The 12,178-nt window shown below is 53.4% G+C and overlaps 1 protein-coding gene across 3 annotated transcripts in view; it reads right to left on the bottom strand.

Moving 5' to 3' along the window:
- ERI3 (ERI1 exoribonuclease family member 3) overlaps positions 1-12,178 on the bottom strand; it is a 109,171-nt gene that overhangs the window by 59,115 nt on the left and 37,878 nt on the right. For all 3 annotated transcript variants that reach the window (XM_068691357.1, XM_068691356.1, XM_068691358.1), the window contains exon 6: positions 3,627-3,699. In XM_068691357.1, coding sequence (XP_068547458.1) covers positions 3,627-3,699 — 73 coding nt within the window. The remainder of the gene's footprint in view (positions 1-3,626; positions 3,700-12,178) is intronic.

The following is a 12,178-nucleotide window of genomic DNA, read 5'->3' as shown; positions in this document are numbered from 1 at the left end:
AAGGTGGCCAAACACAGCCAGGATGGCTGTCCTGAGGAATGGGCAGCTCTGTGATGCTATGGAGATGGCCTTTTTTCTTTTACATAAATACCACTTGAGGAACAAGAAATAAAACAAAGCCCTAGGGGTTACATGAAATACTGCTCCGGTACCCTGTAACTGAATAACGTCCAGAGAAGACACAGATCAGGATACCAAACCCAGCGTTAAAAATAGCTTCCACAGCCCAATTCTGGAGCCACAGAAGCAGCAAGTGGCTTGGTGCCAGCTCTCCAACAACTTACACTGAGCTGGAAAAGAGACTGCTAAGCGAGAACATGGCAGAGGTCTCGAGTCAGGAATAACACAAGAGAAGAACTGGCAACACTTCTTTGCTCTTCCACAGAAGGCAAGACTGAGGCCCAAGAAAAAGATCAGGCAGGAGGTTCAGAAGAAACAAAAGGACGTGCATCTTCCCACAACATACGAATAAACAGTATAGTTAATGCATAATTAAACAGTCAACCTCCTTGCTGCGGGATGCTGGAGAAACTGAAAGGGTCAGCAGATTCAGGAAGAGAAACGTACGGCAGGCAGACACCCTAAGGGCAGTGGGTGACGGGTACAGCACTCCGGGGAGAGCCACCAGAAGAGGATTGCAGGGAAGGAGAGAGCGCTGACCTGCCCCACGCTCTCCTTGGTGCACCCCGACAGCACCAGCTGCTGCCCTCTGGCAGAGGCGCTGGGCTGCACAGCCCTTGGGTCCGTCTGTTTTGACACCTTCCTCCTCCTCCCCGTGTTTCTCTTGCGCTCCTGAAAGAGCAAAGGCAGCAGGAACGTGAGCTGATCCTTGTGCTGGAGTCAGCATTAATGAGTTTATCCACACTACCTGATGGTGCTCATGGGGCAGCTACCCTCTTCAGGTCAATCCTCCTGCTCTATTTCAGCCCCGAGCAGCCGGCCGTGCAGCTCAGTCCTGTAGCACAGCCCTAACCCAGGGCTTTACGGGACAGGGACACGAGGGAACGTGGCCAGCAGGGTGGTGACTCTCCGCCGAGCTGGTCCGGGGGCTATCTGAAATGTTGTGGCATTCAGAGGCTGCCTCCTGTGCCTCCCGCAGCCCTCCCGCCGCGCTTGGCTGGTCGAAGGGAAGAACATGATCAACTCTCTGCCCCGAGTCAGCTCTACCCTGACAGCTCAGCGCAGATACGCGATCGCTCAGTGACATTACAAATGTCAGCAAACACCGATCAGGCTTGACGGAAGGGATGTGCTAGCAGGCCGGGGGGGCGCAGGGCAAGGTAAAACTTCGGCAAACTCGGTCAAGTGCATGAGCAGCTCTTCTCCTTTCGTGTTCCATGGGAGGCTTTCGCACAGATCCAGGACACTGAGGCCAACCAGGACAGCAGTGGGGGGTGGTGCTCCCCACCGCCTGCACGCAGAGATCAACCCAAACTTGGTGCAAGCGTGGTGGCCAGCAGGGCCCCGTTCCTGTCTTCACCTTGCCAGAATTTATCTTGGACAGAATTAGTTATTTGAGGCGAATCTTGGGAACTCTGCAAGAGGACCCAAGACACGGGGCGCTTGCCTGAGCTGCTCCTGCAGCACAGAAGGGAGAACTGCTCACCAGCACAGACCCACAGGACAGAACAGGATGCAGGTGGAGCTGTGCTGCAGGAAGCTGCGCTCACTCACACACACCATTCACACTCAGATGAGCTCTTTTCTCGACATCCGAAGGATCCAGGTCTCCGCATTACCCATGACCTAGAAATTAGCAGTTTCGTGCCACCCCCAACATCTTCACTTCGTGGATCAGGTCGGAGGCAGGCTCAACCTAGGAGGTGTTTCTAAGTCAGGAGCTTGCCAGAGGGAGGGGAAAAGGGGATGCCTGAGCTAGGAATAGAAGAGCAGGGGGGCCACTCACCCATCTGTCCTTATTTGTCTCATGCTGGGAGCTCAGTCAAAAGAAACTGAGGCCCCACAGGGTCCTGACGCTTGGACAGAATTATTTATTTGGGCTGGGAATCCTCTCCTGTAAAAACACACAGGCAGTTTCCCCACACACCCACATACAGCAGGGCAGCGGTAGCATAGAAAGATCCTCACCCCAGGCTAAGAGCAAGCACCACGGGAGGCAGCCCTCAGCCACAGGACAGGAGAGGTCCCAGCTCTCCTGCTCCAGCAGGGGCACTTCCCAGAGGGGCTCGGGGTCCCTGGAACCACCCTGTGTGCAACAGGGCATCAGGTATGAAAGAGCCAGAAAAAAAAATGAAGATTTTTAAGGGATTAGATGGGTTGGAGAGAGATGAACATACCTCGAGCGACGGGCAAGAGCCCTAAGTCATTCCTCCAGAGGCCCAGAGGAGGAGCACAGCCGGACCAACCTACTTCTGAGCAAACATCAGGGTACGTGGGGATGTTTTTTTTTATTATTATTATTATTCTGAAGCCATCAACCTGCTGGTTACAGAGCCGCTATCCATTCACCGCAAGTTTAGTGAACTTCAAATGGCGATCATTAATGGTCACTGAACTGCACAATGCCCCAACGTGCTTTCAGATTTCATTTACCAAGGACCAGCAATCAGCCAAAAGATTTGCTCTGACAGCAGGGAAATACAAGACCCCTTGACAAGTTCAGCTGGGAATGTGCTGCCAGCATCCCTTGTTAAGTTCATGTTCTACCCTATTTGACGGAACAGATCATGCAAATTGTCCTTCTGCGGCCGCTCAGCCTGTCACTCACGCTTCCATTTAAAACAATAAATAAAGAAAAGAACAAAAGAAAAGCCCCTAAGTACAACAAGCTGTTTACAAGCAAATTCCACTTACTAAGACCCCTTATTATCAGGAAACGGCACCGAAACCCAAATAAAACCTGAAATGGGATGGGGGAAGGGAATCTTACTCATTGCAAGGTTTAACCAGAAGGACCACCCCAGTTACTCGTGTTAGACCTACCCCAGCCTCCCCTCGCCCTGCCTGTGCTTGGTATCACACTATTTTATCTTCCTTCCATTCCAATTTGCTGCTCGTGGCACCGCTTTGTCTTTCCATGCAGATGGAGCAGCTGTGCCAGGAGACCCCATGGATGCATGGCAGGCTGCTCCTTGGCCAGTTGGAGAAGGTGTGGAGCAGCAGAAGATGGCCCACGGCAAAGTACCCGGCATTTGGCTTTGCAAAGTGCTCACAAGGTCTCTTAGGTGGACGTGCTGCTGGGACAGCTCCCCGCTCCCAAAGCACAAAGGGAAATGGTGATTTTTGGCCCGGAGTATTTACACATTTATCAACCAGGATTTGATCTGAAGGCTCCTTACGCATCAAACCGAAACAGAGCGAGCAGCACTGGGACCGACAAAACCTCTGCTGAAGAGGCACCTTGTGGCGTCCCACTATTACACGGAGACACCACCACAATGGGATTCTCCCCAGCTGCAGAGCACATCCCATCAAGTACAGTAAGACTCTATTAGAGGGGATACAATGGGAGCCAGAGGACTCGCTCAGCCCAGCCTCTGAGAAAATAACTCATTTCAATGCAAAACAGCAGTAGTTATTAGACACCTCCTTAAAGAGGAAAGGAGAAGGAGAAAGGGAAGGCGAAGGGAGGGAGAAAGGGACCATGGCAGCTCGCACAAAAGTACCTTTTTCAGATTAATCCACTGTTTGAAGTAATCAGCAACCGGCAGCCCTAAGTACTGGCATTGTCCTGGTAACCTGTAAGAGAGAAGAGAGAGTAGGTTTGATTCAATTACTGTCCTGACAACACAAACTCTGTTTTATTAAGCGCATTTTGCTCCGAGATGGAAGAGCCCCTCAAGTCTGCTCTAACATGCTGCACATCAGAAGGACGGTAGCTCTTGGCAAAAAAAAAAAAAAAGAATCTCATGGGAGCACGACTTGGCTGAAGCCTGACACGCAGCCAGCCACGTCCAGGCTGCCGACACCTCTCGGGCTCAGCATTTTGAACGAGGGCTGTGTGTGGCTCTCCTCCCAGCACCTAAAACACAAACACAACTGGGATGGCCTTAACTAAGTGAACTCATTGCAAATCCCTGCAAAACCAGGCTGAAAACCAGCAGAAATGACAGAAAATGTGATGGGGAAATTCACCTGTCATGCCCCGGTGCTTTTTTACATGGCCCTTATGGTTAAAAGGCTGAGTGAGTGACCCCAAAACCTGCCCTGGGGAGGCAGCAGGGCTGCCCAAAGGGACCACAGGAGCCAGGGCTTTGGCAAGCAGCTTCTCCCACCCGGCACCAGCTCGGAACTGCCCCTCTCCGCCAGCGCACGGGGAAGGCTGAGCCGCAAAGCCCCGCGACTCCAGCCGAGATGAGTTATGGGAGGCTTCCCCGGCCGCTTTGATCCGATCAGGAGTAATTGATGGATCTTGTTCATTCACGTACTGCCAAGCACGCCTGGGGCACCGGTCACAGGATCCTTAACTGAAGCAAAGGAACATCCCAAATAAATATGTCAACTAAATAAATGACTAAATTAGACCCGTTTGTGCATGTTAAAAGCCACAACCCCAGAAACCGGCTTTTGCAAACAGAGGGGGTGGGGAAGTCTTACAACTTCCTTGGCCGTGTGGGGACTGTAGGGGGAGGCTGTAGGGAAGGAGGGAAGAGCTGCAAGTGCCAGCATCAGCTGCTCAAACATCCCAGCACAGACCCTGTCTGGGGCAAAGAATTCTCTCTGCACAGGGCAAAGCCTGGATACTCCAGGCTTCAGCTTCTAGGCTGAAATTCAGGAACGAGCTCTGCTCAGATGGAAGCACGAGCTGGGTACACACCACCTTGACCCCCAAACAATCACTGAGAGCTCAGCCCAGCCCCAAACCCTCTGAGCGACAGGGCAGCAGCTCTTCAGACCTACAGCACTGCACTGGTTAGGAGAGGAGGGAGGGCTGCACTTGTGGATGATGTCAGTGGTACTGGAGGAGCAGTTTGGTGTGGGCTGCCTCCATTTCGATAGGGACAAAAGGCTGGAAGCTGGCAAACACACCCAGGGGAACCTCCCAGGAATACGTGGCCATATATTCCCGTGGCCATAACAGACCAGCTTTGCAAGCCCTGCTTTGACTACAGAACAGATTCTGCGTGCCCAACCCAAACGCCTGGTCCTACAGAGATGCAGAGGGCATCATTTAGGAGCAGTAATTTATGTCACACAAGCACATTTGAATAAGGAGGTCCAGAGGAATCTATGCAAGCAGGACGCCTGTCACAGGAATGAGCCTGCAAGCAGCAGGACGGAGGCGATTTGCAGGGTAAGCAATGTGACCTGACAGCACGCTCTCATCTCCGGGCACGGCTCATCTGATGCTAGCACCATCGCTCTGAAATCAACCACCTGGAGTCACTCCTCGCAATTGCACAGCCGTCACATAACAAGCAGCCCGGCCCATGCATTTTACAGCCTTTACGCACACGTCCATGACAGCCCCGAGTGGAACAGACCCCGCCGAGCCCAACCAGCATCCTAAGAAAGCTGCTTTCTATAGGGTTTTGGTTTTGATTACCAAAAGCTCGGTTTCTCCTCCCAGCCCAAGAGATTTTCATTAATACAGCTCTCAGCCCAGCTCCACTCAGAGGAATAATTATTGTCTTGCCTAACATTTGGACAGGGCCCAGGACGAGCGAGTGCAGCATCGCTGCTGTTAGCCACAGGACTTGACAGCTACCCGCCCGGCGCAATGAATGACATCTAAAGGGTTTCCTTCCCCGGGGGACCAAAAGGCCCACGGAGCTGGACAGCCTGGTCCTTCCTCCACCCTGAGACTGATGGCAGTCCGCCCTGGGCGCTGGACAGTGGGTCTTTAATTGGAGAAAATAAATGTCCCAAATAAATATGTCAACTAAATAAATGACCCCTTTTTGCAAACAAGGAACAACCCCAGAAACTGCCTACGGAGCTGCGTGACCTAAGGACGTTCCCCATCCCCCTCCGTGCCTCTGCTCCCCTCATTTCACACCAGCACCAGAGAGACCTCACGAAGTTTTCAAAGCACTGCGAGCTCCACACTTGTGCTGAAAGCTGGGCAGGCTGGCAGCAGCATGGATCAAAGCCTCCGTCTGCCTCCTGAGCTGAAAGATGCAGGTCTGCTGGCTCCAGGCCAGCAGGGATATGGCCATCAAGTGGCTCATCCATAGCAAAGGGTCATCCTGCTACATCCTGGTCAGTCTGGGTACACAGTGCTCCCAGCACAGGACTGGGGAGCGGGGGGCTCTCCCTGCACAGAAAGCAGGGCCCCAAAAGATCACCCCTGCAGGGTCTCTTCCCCTCCTGTCATCTGCAGCGGTCCCATGCTCCCCAGCATCTTCTCCAGGTTGGAGTGAACGGGGCACACCTGTGGCTCTCCTGGGGAATGAAACTGCCTGTAAGAAGTGCATCTATTTATTAGGATCTATTTATTAAGACTGCTGTTGACTTGGGCAGCTCATTTGGCAGACGAGCTTCCCGCTAAGGCAAAACTCAACCTCCATCACTGGGACAGCTGCATTTGAGCAAAGAGCTCAGGATGCAGATCACAGAGTCATCTAGGCTAGAAAAGGCCTCCAAGATCACCAAGAGCAACCTATCAAGTCCCATCAGAAAACCACAGCCCTTAGTGCCACCTCCATGTGTCTCTGAGATACCCCCAGGGATGGGGACTTCCCTGGGCAGCAGAAGAGAAAGAGCACCGCCTTTCCCTTCATCAGCATCCGTGATGCCTCCAGCTTCTGAATGAAGTCCTGTTGCCCCCTAAACACTGAAGTTCTCGCTCCCTGGGAAGGAAGCTGGCTCTCCAAACCTTCCCATCAGCCAAACACTGTGCTTCGGGTACGGCTGGACTCGAGGATCCTTGCGGGTCCCCTTCCAGTTTGGGATATTCTGATTTTATGACTGGAAGTGATAAAGAGAAACCTGAAAAAGGAAAACCTGAAAATGACTGTGGGCTTTTCCACCCCGGGCTCTATTTTCCCCCCAGCCCTGCTCCTCCGTCCCCACGCTGCGGGGTAAATGGAGATGCAAAGGGGAGGGGAGGCGAGGTGGGACGGCTGCATCCCTCCCGCTGCAGCCGGCTCTCTGCGAGGCGAGATGCGCGCAGCTCGGCGGTGATAAACGGCCTTGCTTTAGTTATCACTTTCCTTAAGTTAAGGAGAGCAGCCCGGTGATGGATGGGCTAGAATTCGGTTATCGGGGAAGGCTGTCAGCCAGAGGTGCCTATCTCCACACACATTTAGCAGGGCATCATTATGCGATGGCATGGAGTTAAAATATGACCAAGGGTATTGAGAGAAAGAAAGAATGGGATTAAAAAAAAAAAAAAAAGGCAAATTGAGCAACAAAAAGGAGTGTGAGGCAAGAACGTTATCGGACTAGTGACACCTTTTATCTCGGTCTGGTTAGCTAGAGCAGGGCACAAATTGGTCCTTCCTCCACTATTGTATCCTCTTGTACAAACAGAGGCAGATAAAATGTGTCACCAGCGCGATAGCATATCAATTTAACCCTAATTATCTGGGGGGTCAAACCAAGAAATAGGGGTTTCTCATTTCAACAGGTCCCTCCGCCTCTGCTCGGAGCCACCACATTAATATGGAAGGGGGAGGGCCGGCCGTAATTGATTTCCGTCACTCAGGTGGTCCTGGCGTATAAAAAATTAATGCTCGCTTCTCCCACCTCATCAGAGCTGGTTAACGTCCATCTGCTTCTGGGTTCAGGATGTCAGGAGACAAAGAAATTGGGCCACTTTCTACACACTGGGTGTATTGATATTGAGCCAGTTAAAAGCACAAGTCCCTCTTTGGGAAAGATAAAGGGACATTAAATCTTGATATTTATAGACCTGGTCGCAGCCTTCAAAAATAAAATATGAATCCACGCCCCGGAGACCTTGAGTCGTAAGAGATGTTAAGAGATGCAGAACATTTTAATTGTGTCCTGGCCAACCCCGCTGCACCGGGCTGCAAAGGAGAGGGCAGGGACACTCCTGCCCTGGGAATCCTCCGCTGCAGGAGGGCTGCAAGCCTGAACGGAGCTGCGTGGAGGCAGCACAGAACAGCAGCAAGGTGATGCTGAAGAGAGGAGAGCTGCCAAGACACCTTGCCCTGGCTCCAAAATTCAGAGAGAGGATGGTCAAGGCATGAAGGGACCTGGACCTGGTGCAGAAGCGCTGCTCTCCTTTGGCACAGGCTGGGATCTCCGCCTTGGAGAGGGTCTGAAAAGCCCCGGGTTTGCACAGAAGCCTTGAGAGAGGTCCCTTCTCTTTCCCTCCCGCCTCTCTGTGCTTCCCTTCCACCCTCAGCTCTCTCAGCCACCCCCAAACTTGTCACAGCGCAGCAAGCCTACGAGCCGCACATCAGCTTTAAATATCAGCGTGCGTGAAGCAGGGACATGAGAGCAGGGAAGTGGGAACAGACAGAGCGAGCCTCCATCGCCTGTCAGGGAACACTAATGAATTTCAACGCCAGCAGCCATTGCCTCAGATGGGCTGGTGAGAGGAGGAGACGGAGGGAGAGCGAGGAGCCTTTGCAGGAGCAGCCTGCCTGGTTTCAAAGCCCCCTCTGTTAATAAATGTCACTGCCGAGCTGCTGCACAGCCCCTGCGCCGGCGTGGGGTGGGTCGGGGGGAGACGGGCAGCTGACAGCGTGAGGGGTACCGGGGCAGCGCAGCTTTTTCTCCTGCTTCATCCCCAGGAAGGAGCCAGGAAAAGGAAGCAGAGAGGATATCGCTGCTGCATGCCATGGCCCAGCACCCAAATGGCACAGCGCCGCCGTGGGGAACCAGTAACAACCAGTAACAACCTCCAGAGAAGTGAGGACTGTGAGCCCAGCATCGCCCAGTCCCGTTACTGGGATGGAGGCTCTCTGGGGATGGGCAGAGGGACGTGGAGCCATCCGGGAACCATGCTCTGTGCACAGAGAGCTGCCCTCTGCCAACACAACCGTGCTCCCGAGGCTGTGTGGGGAGAAGCACCCGGCACGGGGCAGCACGCGGCAGCCGCAGCGCTGCACAACATGAAGGTCAAGGCGAGCCTGCTCTACAAATGTCAACCTGTCAGCTCCGGATATTAATGAGGGCTGACCAGCAGCTAAAATGCATCCATGCTCCATTAGTAATAAGAGAGGCACGACGCAGGAGAAGAGCACGCGCCGAGGCACCGGTGGCTCTGCAGGGCCCGGGGAGGTGTGGTGATGCACGAGATGAGCGGGGCCCAAGCAGTTGCCACACAACCCACTTCACTGGAGTGTGTTGTTATCTCCTTCCATCAATCTTTAATTGGATTAGGGTAATGAGGCCAAAAAACCCCGGCTAAGCAGCGAGGCTAATACCTGGCACTCGCAGACCTTCCTTTTTTTTTTCCTGTGATGCCCGTTGTGGCCAGCACTGCTTTATGGCTGTTCCAGGCGTTATTTCTGCCCAGGAAGCTTAGAAGAACAGCTGAGAGTCCCAGCAGCACCAGCTGAAATGCCAGGACACCCACCTCGCTGCAGATCCACCCACGTGCTACAGCCACATCCCTCTTCCCTAAAGTTTTATTTAGAAATTTGGGGGGAATCCCAACCCCCAGGTTTTCCACGCTTGTGAACAGCAGAGTCTGGTACCCCAGGATGCAGCCGGAGCATTGCAATACGCTGGGAAAATAATCCTGCCAGAAAAAGTACACGGGGCAAGTGGCTCATTGGCACTCGGTCCTGCAAAGCACCGCGTGCCTTCCACTGCCATCAACCTTAATGAAACATGAAGGCATTTAGCACCGTATGAGATCTGGCCCTTTTATGGGTATCTGTCTGTGCATCAGCTAGGTGCTGGCAGAGATGCTATCTCAACATTAAAAGCGAGGCTGTAACACAGCAGGTATTCAGCTTCCAACAGAAAATGTTCATCAACAATTGCACACACATGATGCTACAATAAATCTGTGTGCTACCGCTTAACAGGTTCTCTTAAAATGATTCATAGCTCTATTTACTGGGCCTGATTCTGCTATTATGCATGCGGTAGTAAATCTGGAGTAACTCTACCTGCTGTTAGCAAGTAGCCAGCGAGAGCAAGATCGGGATTGAGCCGTTCCAGTTTTAAACAAGCACCTCATTACCATGCAGCAAACCAGGGCTCGCCGGCTCTACGGTTCAGCTGAGGTTAGGAGTGCAGCAGGCAGGAGCTCTGCACTCCTCCAGATCAGCAAAGGAGCGCTCAGGGGTAGAGCTGATGCTCTTGCAAGCCCTTCCAGACAGGGAGGAGGACTGGGAGGACTTGCCTTTGACAGCATGAGTGCACCAAGTTGCTTCCAAGGAAAGAGAAGCTGGAAAGTCTCCAAGGCTGAGGTCACCCCCTCAGCCCTGGGAATGTGACACTACCAAAAAAAAAACAAACTTAAAAATGGATTTCTACACAGAAGCTTGCTGTGACAGTTCAGCTGCTTACTAAATATAACATCACAGAGCATCTTATTAATAGCAGTGCGCAGCGTTAGCAGTCTGTGTGCACCTACGGTGTGGGCATGTTCTCGATGGAAGTCACCAGCGTGACCGGGAGCTGCAGCTGGTGGATTTCCAGTCGAGCATCAGGAAAAGCTCTTCACTGTGCAGGAAACAAAGCACCAGGACAGAGAGCTGGGGAATCTCCTCCCCTGGAGATGTTCAGACTCACCTGGAGAAGACCCTGAACAAGCTGCTCCAGGTTGAAATTAGCCCTGCTCTGAGCAGGGGGTGGAAGAGAGATCTCTATGGAAATTGTTCTGTGATTCATGCTGCAGCCGAGCCTAATTACAAAGGCAGAGCGTGTCCCTCCTCTGGCTATACGGCCCCTTATGAAGCCTTCCATACAGACCCTCATCCAGTAACCGCCTGGTGCTCTGCACACGAGCAGTTTTAAGAGGTGCTGTTCAGACTCCTGCCGCAGAATCCTCTGATCACCTCCTGAGTGCAACCGATGCCCCCACAGCGCACCGTGTCTGCGCCTCCTCAAAGCCCAAACCCGCCCAAGAATTACACTAAAATTAAACACCCTTCTCCTCCCACTGGGGAAGCATTATTCCTCCGCAGGAAACTGGAGCATTTCGAGACCGAGAGCAAGGTGGTGCTCGCGGCCTGACGTGGCCTGCCCCGGTTGCTCAGACTCGCTGTGCGACGTGCAGGAGGAAACCTCACCTCTCCCCCGCCTCGCCTGTCCTGCCCAGTTAGCTCCCACACCCTTCAGGAGCAGGGCTTCTCTGCTATGAGTCATAAACTGCTTAGTGCCTAATGGTAAAGCCTATAGACGCTTAACATAATGCAATCATGTCACTTAAAGGCCATTAGTCTCCAGCCTAAGCAGCATTTTTCCAGTCACAAAGGAGACCTGCGCGCTTTGGAAGGCAGGGGAAGGACGTGGGCGGCCGCGCGGGTCACCGGACTCGCGGCGATGCGAAGCCCCAAGCAGGATGGAGCCCAGCAGAACGGCACGGGGAAGGTTGTAGCAGCTCTAGCAACCCAATGGCGTCGTTTTGGGGGCTTTCTTGTGCCACTGCATACAGCTGAAATCAGCAGAAAGCCCTGCTTGCTAGATGTAAAACCTCCCCAGCACCAGACGTGGACGTACTGCTTGTAAAGGGGGCACGAGTCCCTCACCCCACAAAGGAACTGGGGCCTTTGGCATCGCATCTCGTCCCTCCCCACCGACTAAAGCAGATCATTTATCTACAAGGAAATACGCCATTCTGCTTTGTAAGGCTGTATGGCCAGGGACACCCCCCTCCAGCACTGTCCCTGCCCTCCTTTGGCACCCCATCACCCAGTCCCCTCTCCCAAACGGCTCCTGGGATCGCCTCCTGCTCCTCTGCCCACTATGGGGAAGAGAAATCCGGTGGGATAACAGCTCCCTGAGCTCTCAGCACAGCCTGCGGGCCTGTTCCTCAGGGTGCTGAGCTCCTCAGGGTGCTGAGCACAGCTTTCCGTGCTGCTACCCATCCGCCCTGCGCGAGGGGAACCAAGTTCAGCCTCCCCTTGCTCCCCAGCTCCAAGCCCGAGCTGCCATTAGTATTTGCCTCGGCGCAGGGAAGGAGCGGCGAATCCTCCAGAGCAAAGGACAAGTGCAGCAATTAGGATGCAGGGGCTGCGGGAGCTGTTTAACAGCCCGACCCGCAGGTCAGTGCCGCCGACTCCCAGCCCCTGCATAAATATTGTATGAGGAGGGGAGAGGGGCTGCTCCCAGCCACCCTCAGCGC

The sequence above is a fragment of the Anas acuta genome, chromosome 8 (genome assembly GCF_963932015.1).
Source record: "Anas acuta chromosome 8, bAnaAcu1.1, whole genome shotgun sequence".
Taxonomy (NCBI): Eukaryota; Metazoa; Chordata; class Aves; order Anseriformes; family Anatidae; genus Anas; species Anas acuta.
This window is presented reverse-complemented; position numbering and strand designations above follow the sequence as displayed.